This window comes from Rosa rugosa, chromosome 5 (genome assembly GCF_958449725.1).
Source record: "Rosa rugosa chromosome 5, drRosRugo1.1, whole genome shotgun sequence".
Classification (NCBI taxonomy): domain Eukaryota; kingdom Viridiplantae; phylum Streptophyta; class Magnoliopsida; order Rosales; family Rosaceae; genus Rosa; species Rosa rugosa.
Genome location: NC_084824.1, coordinates 50038900 through 50054357, shown reverse-complemented (window position 1 = coordinate 50054357; position 15458 = coordinate 50038900). Strand labels below are relative to the sequence as shown.

Here is a 15458-nt window from a genome sequence, read left to right as displayed (position 1 = left end):
CTCTCTTTAAGTAGTGTGGTGGGATGGGAGTGAGGTGGGCTACTGGGTTAGGGCAAGTATTGGGGGAGAGGCAGGCCCAAAGGGTTTAGGGATCTAGGCCAGGTTTGTAGTAGTGAATGGATCTAACTGAGGCTTGGCCCATACATCAAGAAATTAAAACGATTAGACCCAAAGTGGATTCTTTTTTGTTCTGGTCTGACCCAAAGTGGATTCTTAAAAAATATATATATATATATATGCTTTTTGAAATGGACCCAAAGTGGATTCTAGACATCCTAAGTTTTGGTTGGGCTGGCAAAATTGAAGAGTGAAAGAAGTCGAGCCGAAAATTAGCCGACTCTTTTGTACATGAAACTAAAAGGGTTTTTGTCCATTTACTCCATTTCTAGGGATTTTTTTCTCACTTACCCCATTAAGTTTTTTTAATTCTCTCTTATCCAATACACTCTAAAGGAGTCTTCCCTAATACCCCATTAAGATTTTTTTTTGTTTTAAATTTTTTTTTAATACCATTTTACCCCTCACCATTTTGTTACTTAGAGAGACAGAGAGAGAAACCATAGGAGACTTCGCCGGAGCCCGTCACCGGCCGCCGGAATCCTGTCACCGGCTGCCGCCCACCGGACTTTTTAGAAAACCTCACCGGAAATGTTTATTGCTCCAATAGACATCTGTTAATGCTCAAAGTCTGGCGGTAGCCAAACCTTCGTTTAACGCGGGTCCGGTGGGCGGACCGCTACTCTGTAGACTTGGTGAACTTCGCTAGCTGTCAAATGAAAGACAGGGCATCAGAGGGAGACCGCGTTGGGCAGTCTTCACTTCTCCGATGCCTAAGTCAGTCCAAACATATAGACATCATAACAATAAATGAGTATTAAATGCGTAATTAATGAGGAGAGAGGAGAGAACCTTTTATAGGTGAGGAGGAGTCTGATATTCTCCTTGTTTTCGATGTGGGACTGATATGCTTCAGTCCCCAGCTTTGGGAGCTTCTGATGCCATTTTGGCACGGCGCGTGGCGGCGCGTCGGCGGTGATCTGGGGGTAATCCGAGGCTCAGGCTGTAGCCCGCCTGGTTGTGTATCTGCATGTTATTCCTTTGGCGGGAATTAGTACCTCTAGCGGTACAATGAGCGTAGCCCATTATAGCTAATTATGCTTGTAAATGTACATGTATGTACAACATCTATTGTCCCCCAATAGACGAATATTGCCCCAATAGTCTATTGCCCTCCAATAGACGTATATCAGCCTAGTAGACGTCTATTGCCCCCAATAGACGTTTCGATTACCGAAATGGGAAATAATCTTCTTAAAATTACACAAATAAAACTTTGATTAAAGAAAAAAAATGAGGTGATTACATCAATTCAAAACGTCTATTGCCCCCCAATAGACATTTAACGGACGTCTATTGCCCCATAATAGACCTTTATTACTTTCTAATCTTTTCTACATAATATTATTGGTCAATAATAATGTTGAATGAATACTATATTAGCTAAAACTATATTTGAACAGATGCAATTCCTTGCCAAAAAACCCAAAACAAAAATACCTTTCAAGAAAAAAAAAAACAGAACAACAAATTCGGCTATAGCAAAGCCGAAGTTCATAGGGGACTTTCGTCGAACATGTGGTGGGCAGACTTGAAAGCCGCATTGTGCCATTCCGGGCCTTCTGCCCCATTTCATCAATTAATCATGAACATGCAACTTCATGTTAATCATTCATGAAAACATGAATCAACTCACTAGATGGCATAGTTCATCATTCTGTTCCTACCTCTATTTGGTCTAGTTATATACATATATAGGTAGAGAAAGACCAAAACAAACATCATTAGTTGAAATTAAAATATGGTAGGAAGAGATGGAGATCTAGATCTGGGTTTCGCAATGTCACATACACTTATGCGAAGATTATGAACCTCTTGTTGCAAGATCTCAAACTGCAAACCCAAATTAATCAATTACATATGGAATCTGGGCTAGATGTCGAACCGCGCCGAAGCAGGAGATCAGGGAGCGAATCGACGCCAGCCGGAGGTGGAGAGAGAGAGAGAGAGAGGATTGACGCCTGCTGGAGGTGGAGATTGGACCGAATCAACGCTGGCCGGAGGTGGAGAGAGAGAGAGAGAGAGGATCGACGCTTGCCAGAGGTGGAGATTGAACCGAATCGACGCCGGCTGGAGGTGGAGAGAGAGAGAGAGAGAGTTTTAGATCGGGAGGAGAGAGAGAGTTTCAGATCGGGAAGAGAAAGAGAGAGAGGGGTTGATGTTGATGACGTCATTGTAATTCTTTAATTAGTTTGAGGGCAAAATAGTCATTTTCTATTAATTTGGGTAGGTGGGAAGAAAAATCTCTTGCTAGGGTAAGTAGGATAATTTTCCCTCATTTTGGGGCTTTGGGTCAAGGACCCAAACTAAAATAAGTGAATGAAAGTTTTAAAAACCGAATTGAATTAAATTGAATGGTTTTGGTTTTGTTTTGTTTTCGTCTTTTAGACCCCTTCAAAATTGGAATGAACCGAATAAAACTGTACTACTCAGGTTGTTTTGATATTGTTTTTTAAATTATTTATATTTTATCATAGAAATTCTTCTAAAACGTTATCAATAGTGAAATTTATATTACTCTTATAAAATTATCGAGTCAAATAGCTTGATTAGTGCCCTTACAAAAGGGCTTTTTTTTTTTACTAGAAGAACCAGTACTCTTCTCATTTGAACAAAAAGATACCCAACTTTCAAAATTGATCAATAAGATTTCCAGACATTCAAAAACACACCATTGAGCGCCCTACAACCAAATTTTGTCACGACTTCGTTAAATGAAACCACGTGTTGCGCATTGATTAAAAAATGAGAGGTTTTTTCTCCAAAATTGACAGAATATGTATGTATACATTATAGTAAAGGTAAGAACATTAACAACTAAAGAACCTGTGGACAAGTTGATATATTGACCATATCATGTAGGACTTAGACACAAGTGACACACTGACACACATCTAGAACATCTTGTTTAATCCATGCGGACAAGTTTAACCTAATACGTATTAGGTAGAACTTATTTATTATGTAGACAAGTTTACTTAGCTACCTTCGATTTTAATTATTTTCCTAGTGCATTAATTGATTGTTCCCTTGATTATTCTTCGATCCATTAATTTCTACTGCACATGGGTTCTCTATAGTCGAGCGATTCTTAATTTTCATGTCTGTAAGCAGTGAACGTACGTTGATGCTGCCTCCCAAGGCTTAATTCTCTGCCTTCAGTTTTGACCGAGCCAATAACGGTTTTGACTGCAGCAGAGGCTTTTCCTTGTAGTCTTATTCCCTCGATCATGAAACAAAAACAAAACAAAACAAATCATGGGATTGGTAATTCATTTCGCGAATGAGATCGATCTGGTGTGCCAACAGCAATTGAACATTGTTTCTTCTGGGCAGGTTTAGTTGTCAGTTGTTAGGCCTCATTTGGTTACCGGAAAAAAAGAAAACTGGTTTCTTGGTCTTTTCCCATGAGCATGGGAAAGTAAATTTCCTACTAGTTTCCCTACCAATGTTTAGAAACACCGGGAAAGTAATCGCAAAATATATTTTTCTTTCCTTTCCGATGTTTGGTTTGTGCATGAATAGGAAAGTAGGTAACATTAATTTTCCAATAATATCTTTATTATCAAAACATAAACAATTCAAGATTCAAAAGTTTAATGAATAAATTGGTAATAACAACTATTAAAATAATATTTAGAGTAGGTAATTAATGTGCAATTAATACAGAAAAAGTATAAGGGAAAATGAATCTCATGGAGTGTGGGAGGATCTATTTTCCCTCCTATTTTTCCTTCATGCAGGAAAGTTGTTCCTTTCCTTGGGTGTGCCAAACACAAAAAAGGATCAAGTTTCCTTTTCCAACCTTTCCATTCCGCCAACCTAACGAGGTAGAGTAGGCGTGATCGTTTAATAAATATGAATGAAAGAAGTTAAGATTCTGCTTTTCTTTTCAAAATGAATGCGTTCATGCCTGATTGCATGTAGATAGCTGACGTTAACCTGAACTCGCATGCAGTGAATGCAAAGTTAGCTAAACCCTAAGACAGAAACAGTTAAAGCCTTAAATTCTATGTGTCCACCTTTCTCTACTGGACCTAACTTCTGTGATGAGTCGGAAGCAAGACTATATATGAATATACACAGTACACACATGCAGTACGTCGTTCTATAAAGTTGTGATCGATAGAGAAGAATTACTTGCTTGGCTTGAAATTAAAGAGGTAGTGAACTGAGTTCGATCACTCGTTTCAGTCAAGCGCTCCGGTCACGAAAGAAAAATAAACAATGAACAAAAGGTTAAAGGTAGTTACTAACAAATATAATTAACTATCACTAAGGTTGCTAGGAAAAGATGATCGAAGGAGCCATCAGACATCAGCCACTGACTGAATAATGCATGTTTACAATGGATAAAGTATGAGTAAATAGCGATGAAAGTTGCTCAAAAGGGACAGATATTAAAGAAGAAATTCAGAGCCATCAACTAAATGACCAAGGCACTAAGTAAATGAAGAAATTAAGAGCCATCATCATCAATAACATATCAAATTAAGAAAGTAGTATGACTAGGGTAAACATTAAAAAATTTGGGGAGTGAAATTCACACTCTCCATTTTATAATCCACACTTCATATTTTTTTTTTTTTTGAAAAAACATATTTACTTTTTTAGTAGCTTAAGTTTTGTACTGTGAAATATAAACATGTGATGTTAAGTTACTAAAAAAAGAAACATGAAGAGTATAAATTTCACATTTCAAAATTAAACAGATGCATGGAAAATGGACTAAAAATTGTATTTGGATATATGGATGGATTAGTCAAGAATAATAACATGGTTGATTTCTAAATCCACATAAAATCAAACATGGACTTCGTACCACATATATTTAGTCCACCAATTAACAGTTAATTAATGGCCCTTAATTAATCTAGTAACTTGGTGGATAAACAGCTTCTCTATAATTTTTGTATTATAGGGAAGCAAAAGTCAAAGCTTTAAGCAATTTTTCTTCTTCAACTCCAACAGATTCCCTAGTTTACAGCGATCTCTAAAATCTCCAAATTCTTCCTTAAAATTTTAGAGATTGCTGTAAATTTAGGGAATTTTGTTTTCTCTCTCCTTACTTTCCCTTAAATAGAGAAAGTTATAGGGAATCTGTTGGAGCAAAAGAGGCTCATTTTTCCCTAAAATAGAGAAAAACTAAAATATGGGGAAGCTGTTGGAGTTGCTCTTACACAGTACTATCACCCAGTCAAGTCAACAATGTTATTGCTCTCATATTCAATGTACCATGACCAAGCTTTGCTGCTAGCTTTTTCAACATAATTGCCCCACTTTTCCTTTTCCAAGCCTCTTTTCAGTTTCTACTAATCAAATTGCTAGTACCAAGTCGTTGTCTTATAGGGGTGCACGGTGCACCCTCTTAAATAACCTGGAAGTTTTTCTTTTGCGATATATGTTAAGTTAAAGTCATATTAATTAAGCTTTGAAACTTCTTTTAACTTTTTTTTTTGTATCTTTCTATTTGCTTTTGAATTGTTCAGCTTAAGTGTGATGTAAGTACTCCTCAAAACACTTTTTGCTTGACTCTGAGGAAGTATGTAATGCATACCCGAGCGTAGAATTACTATATATCTATAAATGTATTACGTCACTCTACAGGTTTTTTTTTCATATTTTTGGCTCAATCGACACCGATTCGGTGTTGTGGTTGAGATCGATCACCTTGTTTTCACCCTTTTTCGAACGTAGGTATTGTATCTCATGACACACCATGCTATATCTCGCAAAGCTGTTGTATGCTCTTAGTTCATTGTCAACGTACATACATGGAGGCCAAACTAATCACCGAACTGAAAGAGTGGAGTTCGAGGCGATTCCCGATTTCCGGTGTGAAAATGTCCACCGGTAGTTTAGAATGTACGTACTACTAGCTACATGTTCTCCCAATCACTAGCCACGTACAGTGTGATTAAGCCGGCCTTCTAAGGCTTGAGAAAGATAGGTGTACTCGTACGAGTTTGAAATGTCTTCTTGTATTAATTCATGGAGTCGATGATGAGCAATATATACTAGTTTTCCAAAATTGTCAGCGGCAGAAATAAGCGATTGAGACTGTTTCAAATATTAGATCATCATGCAGCAGCAGCAGCAGCTTCCATTCCATTTCATATATCGTGACACTTAAAGCGTGCATCGATCTACTTCAACTCCCCAGAAAATCTGTCAATCTGTCATGCATGCATGATGCATCCCCACTAAAACAATAATTAAACTCTCAGAACTTTCGATCTCTTTTCTTTCTTTGGGTTTGATCTTGTGCTAGCTTTCTCGTTGACCAAACCTGTTGGATCTTTCTACATGAATTTTAGTTTCTAGTAGTCTACGTGAACTTTCATATATAGTTTCATATAACCAACTTAATTAAGTTCTCTAATTATCTAGATAATTGTACTCATATTCATTGCCACCCTGGTACCTTGTTCTTCGATATATACTGTGCATGCTTGTTAATCGATCCACTCTTTCAATCAATTTGGTCAACATGCAAGAGAAGTGGAGGAAGGTTACCCTACATTTGTAATTTCCGATGCACTTTTTCGATCATTTTATAAGCACCGGTTATGTTCTATATTTATTAATTTTTTTTTTTGAGAAGAATGTTCTATATTTATTAATTAATCATTCAATAAACCAAAAAGACCGATAGTTTATTTATGTTTTAGGGATTCACTTTGATGTAACATTTCTGATTTATTCTCCAGCGGCAATATAATAGGAAAGCTATGATTTTGGTAATTATGCTTCGTTGTAATCGAGTTATATTTCCGTATGTCACCACTCTGTCAAAGCAAATGGAGTAGCCAGTAGAACACTCTTTACTAATTGATGCTTGTTAGAATACATGTATTTTGTAGAGATTTCTGATATCATTTTGGGATGTTCTCTAAATACTAATTGTAATCAAGGGTTTAGACTCTATGTCTCCCCTCTCATTGTATTCAACAGTTTCATTAATCAAGACTTCAGAGCAGCCGCACCAGTCATTCTTTCTTTCTGATCCCCATAGCTTTCACCGTGTCATTTTCATTTCTCCATGTACTCCTTAACAAGGAATCTGTGTGGAGGTGTATCAATTTATTATGAATTAAATATTGACTTTTTTTTCCAAAAAAAAAAATAACTCTTATACATATCAAAAAAATAATAATAATAACTCATACACAAATCTATCTAGTTCTCACTTTGTGAAAGATTAGTACTAAAGCATCACATCGTGATCTTTCTAGCTATCAAAAGTTTGCATGATGTAGATGTACGTAAGCATAACATCATTCCAATAATTAATAACATCCGTAGAAAAAAAATCACATCTAAGTATGAATTAGTTTTTTCTAGATGCACAAAATTTTCGTTGAATTAAGTATCATCATTTAATTCTTATTTTGGAAACAGTCAATACACTAACCTTGTATTTTTCCTACAATATCTTTTTTGACTTTATGTAGGTTTAGTCATTTCAATGATTCCATAGGATGATGCTAGACATTTCACATCAAGGCAAAATATACACTAATCTCGTATGTATCAAGCCAAAATACATTTTGGAAACAGTTATTTTGAGGTTAGGCAAAATACACTAACCTCTAGCTCCTTAGTTTTCAGCAAAATCTTTGTATGACTTTATGCAGGTGGTAATCATTTCAATGAGGATGATGCATGCTAGACGTACATTTCACATCGAGGTGAATATGAAGGCATAACCGGTGCCAACTTATTCCAAGTCATGGAGCAATATTCAATATACTGTATCAAGTCTTGAAGAGGACTCGAAATATCTACTAGTATGTGATATATTTGCTAATTTGAATTTTTGAATGCATGAATGTACTATATAGTTTTTCATTTTTCATGATGTTGTAGTGGTTTAGAATTATTGCACCCTTAGAGCATCTTTAGTAATACTAGCTATTTTTGAGTCAAATTTTAGCCAAAATAGCTAAAAAGTCATTTTGGCTAGCCACTTTAGAAATACATCTGCATCAGTGCTCTCTATTTTAGCTAGTTTTGAATTTAGATTATTTTTTAAATGAAGATTAAATAGTTTAAATGTATTTATAAATTACATAAAATAACTCAAAAAAAAATGTTTTAAATTATAGAGAGCCTCATCTTGCTCTCTATATTTAGGAGCAAGATAGCTAAAAGTTATAATGGAGAGCCACTTAGGAGTCTGGTGCAGCTGCTAAAATAGATAAAAAGCTAAACATGTTCTCTAAAATAGCTAAAGAGCCAAAGTAGAGAGTCTGCTAAAGATGCTCTTAAGCGTCTAACTTTCAACTCATGTAAGTGATACTTAATTTTGTCACAATGATGTATGTAATATCAATGATGCCATCAAATCGCTGCCCTTGCTGGGATAAGTTCTAGTTTTTCTTTCACTATGTATGGCTCTTCATGTAGGGTTGATATGGGTGGGTTTAACCGAATTGCAATAGAAATATTGTGTTGATGCAGGTGATTTAAGATATCAAATATATCTCTCTGACTCTCTCTGCTTACTCTCAGTCATTCAAATAAAGTACGTATTTCATGAAGAAAATTTTAAATTTCATGCAGGGTTGATATGGGTGGGTTTAACCGAATTGCAATAGAAAGTAACTCCAAATTGTGATTGGTGCAGGTGATTTAAGATATCAAACAAATATCTCTGCTTACTCTCAGTCATTCAAATAAAGCACGTATTTCATGAAGAAAATTTTGGCTATTTTGCTAAGAGAGTTTCTATTGGGACCTTCTAATCTGCTTACTAGACCTTCTCCATTTTTTAATTATTAAATAACATATGTCCTTATATGAAAAGACTGTTACAGACAACAAAATATTAAGAAAAAAAATATTTTTTTGTTCTCTCTCCAAAGCTTTATAATAATATAAACACAATTTATATTACTTCTATTATTCCAATCCATTTTCAAATCTCATTTATGATTTTATTTGTTCATGAAAGCTTTCGAAGAGAAAAAAGATTCAAAAGATAATGCATTCAAAATTACTTGGTGAATTATACAAGAACAAAAATATGATGCAATAGAAAAAATATTAGATAAATGTTCTTCTCATTAGTATTACAAGATCATGAAACTGAGTGTAAACTAAACCAAATATGCTTGTGAAGCGGCATATAAGATAAAGTTATATAAAAATAATTAAATGAGCAAATATAATTTTTGTAACCATAAAACATGAAAAATTAGGTTCGAAAACAATTATGGTAATTAATATTTTCTAATTAGTTATCAAGCTATGACTTTTTTCAATAATTATTTCAATTTTTCTTTTTTTTGGCAAACAAACAATTATGGGAGCATTAAAACTCATTTTTAATGCTTGGAACATTTCATTTATAAGTAAAGTTAAGTTAGGTACTTGAAAGATGTTTGGATAGCAAATTTTACTTTTTAAAAAGCAAATAGGAAGTGTAAAGAGCATGAGAGGTCAAATGAGCGAATATGGAAGTTCCAATAAAAAAAACTCTTCTGCTAAGGGAATACTAATCAAGGAGATTAGTAGGTAGTGGAGCAGCTCTAGTGGCACTACTAAATACTAATCCTAGTCGTCGGGTATTGACTTGAGGCCGCTCCTCCCCCCTATGATTGATTACAGCCTTACAGGTAGCTATATCTCAAACGCATGATTGAACAATCACTTGTCACTATCTTGTTTCTGACTGGCCAATACCTCATCCGCACATGCGTGTTTCTTTGACCCTTCGAAGAACATAAACAAAACCAGTCAATATTATTGACTCTTCCATGCACCCTCCCCTACCCTATCCCACATTACAATTCAACTATTTTCATTTTTCATCATGAACAAAAAGATACTTGATTAATTTCATTTTTGACCAAGCTTATAAAAACATGTTAAAAGACGACCCAATTGAATTTGTTTACCGAAGGTTTTGCAAACTGGATCACATCATAGGTTTTACAATCCTTCTATTTGGTCAACTTTTCTATTATTTGATAAATGCGATGCTCATGCATGTATTTAACAGCCGCTAAAAGCAATTCCAACAGTTTCTCCATATTTTAATTTTTCTCTAGTTTAGAAAAAATTGAGCCTCTTTTGCTCCAACAGATTCCCTATAACTATCCTTATTTTAGGGATAGTGAGGAAAGAGAAAACCAAATTCCCTAAATTTACAGCAATCTCTAAGAATTGTGGATATTTTAGAGATTGCGGTAAAATAGGGAATCTGTTGGAGTTGGAGAAGAAAAAAAAGCTAAAGCTTTGACTTTTGTTTTCCTATAATATAGAAATTATAAAAAAGCTGTTGGAGTTGCTCTAATAAATTACTCAATAATGATCGAATGTCATGGCAGAGCGTTGTTAAAATAAGCCTACACTACTTTCGTTCACATCGATGACAGAAAGGACAATGGTGTATGATCCACTTTTTTTTTTTTGGTTCAATTTTGTTATTGTAAAATTAGATTTATAAGCGCATAGTTAGCATTATACTATTATATGTGTTGATGAGTAAATTAATGATTGCAAATTGGAATAACAGATAAAACCCAACAAGCAAATTGATTTGTATTGTGAATTTGTTGACTTGGTTATGAACTTATGATTAGTGAGAATTGACCCATTTAAATAAATGCAACTTGTGGTTCTAAATGTTTGAAATGAACCAATTTGTCAAATATAGAACTAAACATTAAAATCCCTATTATAAAGAGTCTCCCTCATACTCATATCAGAAGTTATTTTTTTATATTTTTTTTATTGAGAAACAGAAGTTCAAAATTGATACACGCAGTTCACACCAGTTCATCATTGCATTGAGAATGGAGATAGTCCATGCCTCCATGGAAATACATAGTAGACTCTTTCTTTTGGTCACATAGCATTGTCCTTTTGATTTAAGAAAATCCTAAATTCTTTAACTTGCCATAAAGAGGCATGCTATCGAGGACACAAAAGGAGATTTCTTTAGATATTTAGTTTACTCATATAAATTGTCATGCTAAATATAATCGGTATGTTCTAGGAGTCTCTTGATCGATTTTCTTGCAGTGTTTTTTTTTTTTTTGATGACTTTAACTCTGTTTCTAATTTAATCTCGAGCGAGATACGATTTTAACTTGAGAGATCATCCAACATTAAATGAAAATATATAATTCATATGTTAGTAGCTAATTGGTGAACATTGAAAACATCTACCGGATAATGGAAGTAACGACTCCAAAAGGGCAAAACCAAGGTAGACAAAAACTGCACAAACAGGTACATAACTCTTAGCCGGCCTAATCGGAGGGAACACACTGGTACCTAGCTAATAACACAGCTGCATAAGGTCTGAGTAGTGTCTGGCAAATAAGCTTTTCTTTGACGCATTTGACAGCTAAAACTGTATATGGATTATGCAGAGCAAGTATTCCATCATATACTAATATGTATTAACCATTTTCAGTAACATTTCAGGAGTACTTGTGTACTACAGATCAAATTAATGAAGCAAAATTAAAGGTTATTGTCAAAGGCTCTACAGTCTCTACTATACATTTTGGCTGCTTCAACTGTCCAACGTCACAGGCTTACATAGCCACCTTGTAATTTCTTAACATTATTCATTCTCATATGAGATCATGGACCAGATTTTGTGTCTGTTGCACGTCCTTAGTTGGCGTACCTTTTACTAGTCACTATATGACAAACCTTCAAGGCTGCAACTCGATATATAAAATATGAGTTGCTTAATTAGTTTAGATATTTCAAGTAATTAATAGGGATCCTAAAGCTTGAGAGCTCCTTCCTGGAAATTGCTTTTGCTTTTGACTAGAGCGAGATTCTTTCTCATTTGTCTTTGGTCTGCATTCAAACAACTTTTGAATAGTGCAAGGATCTTCGACCAAAAAAAAAAAGAAGAGAGGCAGGATAAATAGCCAGCCAAGCCCTCAAAAAATATTGAGCTGAAACTCAAACGAAGCACTATCTCATCGTTTGGAATAGAGTAAAATAGTTCTTCATTCCTTCTTTCACTCAAACCAGAAAACATGGTGAGAGCTCCTTGCTGCGAGAAAATGGGGTTGAAGAAGGGGCCATGGACTACTGAAGAAGACCAGATTCTCATCTCCTACATCCAAAATTACGGTCATGGAAATTGGCGAGCTCTGCCCAAGCATGCTGGTAATTACAATTTCCTCGCTATCTGGGTTTCTCTAGCTAGCCAGCTCCAAACAAAGTTATCGATGAGTTGTTTAAGCTTTCGACTCGTACTTTTTCGCTTATTGTTCTTTCTTTTAGGCTTGTTGAGATGTGGGAAGAGCTGCAGACTCCGGTGGATAAACTATCTGCGGCCGGATATCAAGAGAGGAAACTTCACTAGAGAAGAAGAAGATGCCATCATCAATCTGCATGAAATGCTTGGTAACAGGTATGCATACAATGCTTAACATTTAGTTTTGCATGAAACTTTTCTGAACTTCTGAAAAACATGCTATACCCTTTTGCGAAAATGAAATTTCAACATGAACAAGTATATAAATTATGAATCAAAGTTAAGGCTAGAGACAAACATTGCTTTGAAGTAAAGGATCAGTAGCTAGCTTGACCCCAAATTTTATTGCAAAGAAGATGAATTAGATCCATTTTCGAGCATACAAACAAAGGCGACTGGTTCTATGTAATAAAGAATAGCAATTGAAGAACTAAAAGATTCTGTAAATTTGAAGCAACAGCGATAAAAATTATGGAATACAGATGAAGTCATGCAGTAAATAACTAATATCTGTCCTAGTTTTTGTGTCATACTAGTCACAAGCTGCTCTAGTCATATTCAAATATATATGGTATATACATATATAAGCATATACTTTTGTACTTGCATAACAAAGTGCCAAACTCATGCACATAATTTAATCACATATATTTCTTTTATTTTCAGATGGTCAGCAATTGCTGCAAGATTACCAGGAAGAACTGATAATGAAATAAAAAATGTATGGCATACCCACTTGAAGAAGAGACTACTCAAACATAATAACACCACATCACCAACATGTAGCACTTCGAATCTCACAAGCCAATATGCGGAGCCAGAAGATGTGAATTTTGAGAGTCCAACAAGTCATGCATCAATGTCACCACAACCAAGTTCTAGTGATGATTTTTCATCAGTCACTGAAACCTCGGCCGCAACCGGTCAGAACATGATCAAAGATGAAAAGATCGAGTTCGATGCAACCGTCCTCGAAATCGATGACAGTTTCTGGTCAGAGGCACTTTCAGCTGACAATTGCGGCGACAACCCATTAGAGTTTTTGGAGGGCACAAATGATCAAGCACAACCCCAACTTCTACTCCCTTCAAACATTGATGATGGCATGGACTTTTGGTACGACCTTTTCATCAAAGCTGGCTATGGGGACACACCAGAACTACCAGAGTTTTGAATTCTTTCTTTCTTAGTTATTTTATTTGGCGGTTAGAGGAGTAGTTTAAACATGGTATCTCGAATTGACCGTACATTAACATTAGTTGGCATGGAAATTTCCGATGTAGGACAAAAAGTTGTCACCTTGTCCAAAAGCTTGAGTTTGATGCACTGACGAAGAAGCTACAGATCGAGGACATATAGTCTACAAAAGACTGAAAAGAATAAAGGGAGAGACATAAATACTTGAGAAAAGTTTTGTATAAGTATGGAGCTAGTTAGATTTGAGTGATTCTGGTGATAATTCTCCTCCGATCCTGCATTTTCTAAGCTTTCCATCAAGCAATCAAGTTTATTGTTCTCTAGATTAGTACGGTCATCTAGATTATGTAACGATGACGATAAAGACAAAGAAAATGATGTAATTGAGTTTTATGTTTTCTACCAAATGCATCAAATCTTATGTAATTTTAGTATCTGTAATTTTACGTGCACCAATTGGTTTTGCAACAATTTGTTTGATCATGCTCTAGTTATGAAAGATGAACTGCTTTTGTGCTGGAGGATTAAATTTGAATAGTACTTGTTGGATGACAAAATCTTGTTCATCCAAAAAAAAAAAAAAAAATGCAGAAAGGTGTGAATTTTCAACCTAATGCACACAAAGATTTATGTAGTTTGGACCATTTATGCGTGGTTTTTTCATTTAAGAAATTGCATTTTGCAAAGACTTGGCTTTTTAGTAAGATAGACGAGAGGTGACCTTTTATGAAAAAAGAGTGATGACTTGCTCCTTTGTCTAGACAATGTGGGTTTAACAACAGCAGTTGTAACTAGATTTGAGTTTGTCAGTGTAGGTAATAGCTCTCGCTTAATATGCAATACACCCACTAAATTGTCTAGTATCTTTGTTGGTTTGCTAATTTCCTTAGTGGAAGCAAATGTTTGAGAAATCAGGCGAAGCAAAGGATGTTGATTTGTCATTGATAAAAGATTCTTGAATCGCATCTATAAAAGTCATATAGGAATGAGTAAGCTCTATTTTTCTCTTCTAACAATCCACTATGGCATTGAGGGCTGAGGAACATAGCTAGGCTCCTAGCTTAACCAATCATAACCATGGCATCCACTACTAGAGTTGGGTGAAATGCTATCGAAATTTCACCAATCACCATATTTGGATCAGACCACAATTATATAACGATCATAACCAAAAAACAAATGAAGGCTTAAATTAAACACGATGTCGATGCAAAAATCCATATAAAGCTCATGATATAAACTGATCGCCACTAGTCTAAGAATCATGTCAACGCTAATATGTACATGAGTTTCGGGTCATCAAAAATTCCACACTCCATATATCAGTTTGAACACAGCTATACACCACTGAACCAAAATGTGGCCAAAAGATTTTGGTCCTTACTCCTCAGTGTCAGTCTCTGTACGTCAATCACATGCTCATCAAATGTCTTCATTTTATGTGACCATTCATATTATATAATTCTAAGTCTTGCTAGAGAAACAAAAAGTAAGCTCAAATCTTTATTTTTAGTGGACCTTGGAGTCATACTTTTTAATTCATATCTCAACTTTTTTTTGTCCTCATACTATGTAGCACCTAGTCTTGATAGCTGCTTCTTGAAGAAGAACAGCGAAGCTGTGACTTGGGGATCGGAGGATGACTGGTTACAGTCTATAGCTATCGATTCACAACGAGAAAATCGGATTACAGTAAGTCGTCAAAGACTTAGCAAGAAACTTAAGGTCACTCCGGTTGGCTTCTTTGGATCAGATATGAACACTCCGCCGCTGGGGTCAGCTATCACTGCACAACAATGAGATTTACCAATAGAATAAGCCTCTAAAAGGACATTCGTTGAAGTAACGGAAATTACTAATATGGGTCGGCTATTACTAACCGTCTAGTTGTCCTATACTCTATACCAGA

The 15458-nt window shown here is 35.3% G+C and overlaps 1 protein-coding gene across 1 annotated transcript; it reads left to right on the top strand.

Annotated features, from left to right (window-relative positions):
* The first annotated feature begins 11885 nt into the window (after window positions 1-11885).
* LOC133712930 (transcription factor MYB14-like) lies at window positions 11886-14048 on the top strand. The gene is made up of 4 exons (XM_062139041.1): window positions 11886-12261; window positions 12379-12508; window positions 13019-13468; window positions 13636-14048. The coding sequence occupies exons 1-4, from the start codon at window positions 12129-12131 to the stop codon at window positions 13709-13711; spliced, it is 789 nt and encodes a 262-aa protein (XP_061995025.1). The 5' UTR covers window positions 11886-12128; the 3' UTR covers window positions 13712-14048.
* The last annotated feature ends 1410 nt before the right edge of the window (window positions 14049-15458 follow it).

What these genes read in the sequence shown, in the direction of transcription:
- LOC133712930 (XM_062139041.1), top strand. Translation starts at nt 12,129, where the DNA reads ATGGTGAGAGCTCCTTGCTGCGAGAAAATGGGGTTGAAGAAGGGGCCA. An exon ending in AGCTCTGCCCAAGCATGCTG is followed by an intron (nt 12,262 to 12,378) that starts GTAATTACAATT and finishes TCTTTCTTTTAG; the next exon opens with GCTTGTTGAGATGTGGGAAG. An exon ending in GATGATGGCATGGACTTTTG is followed by an intron (nt 13,469 to 13,635) that starts GTACGACCTTTT and finishes TTTCCGATGTAG; the next exon opens with GACAAAAAGTTGTCACCTTG.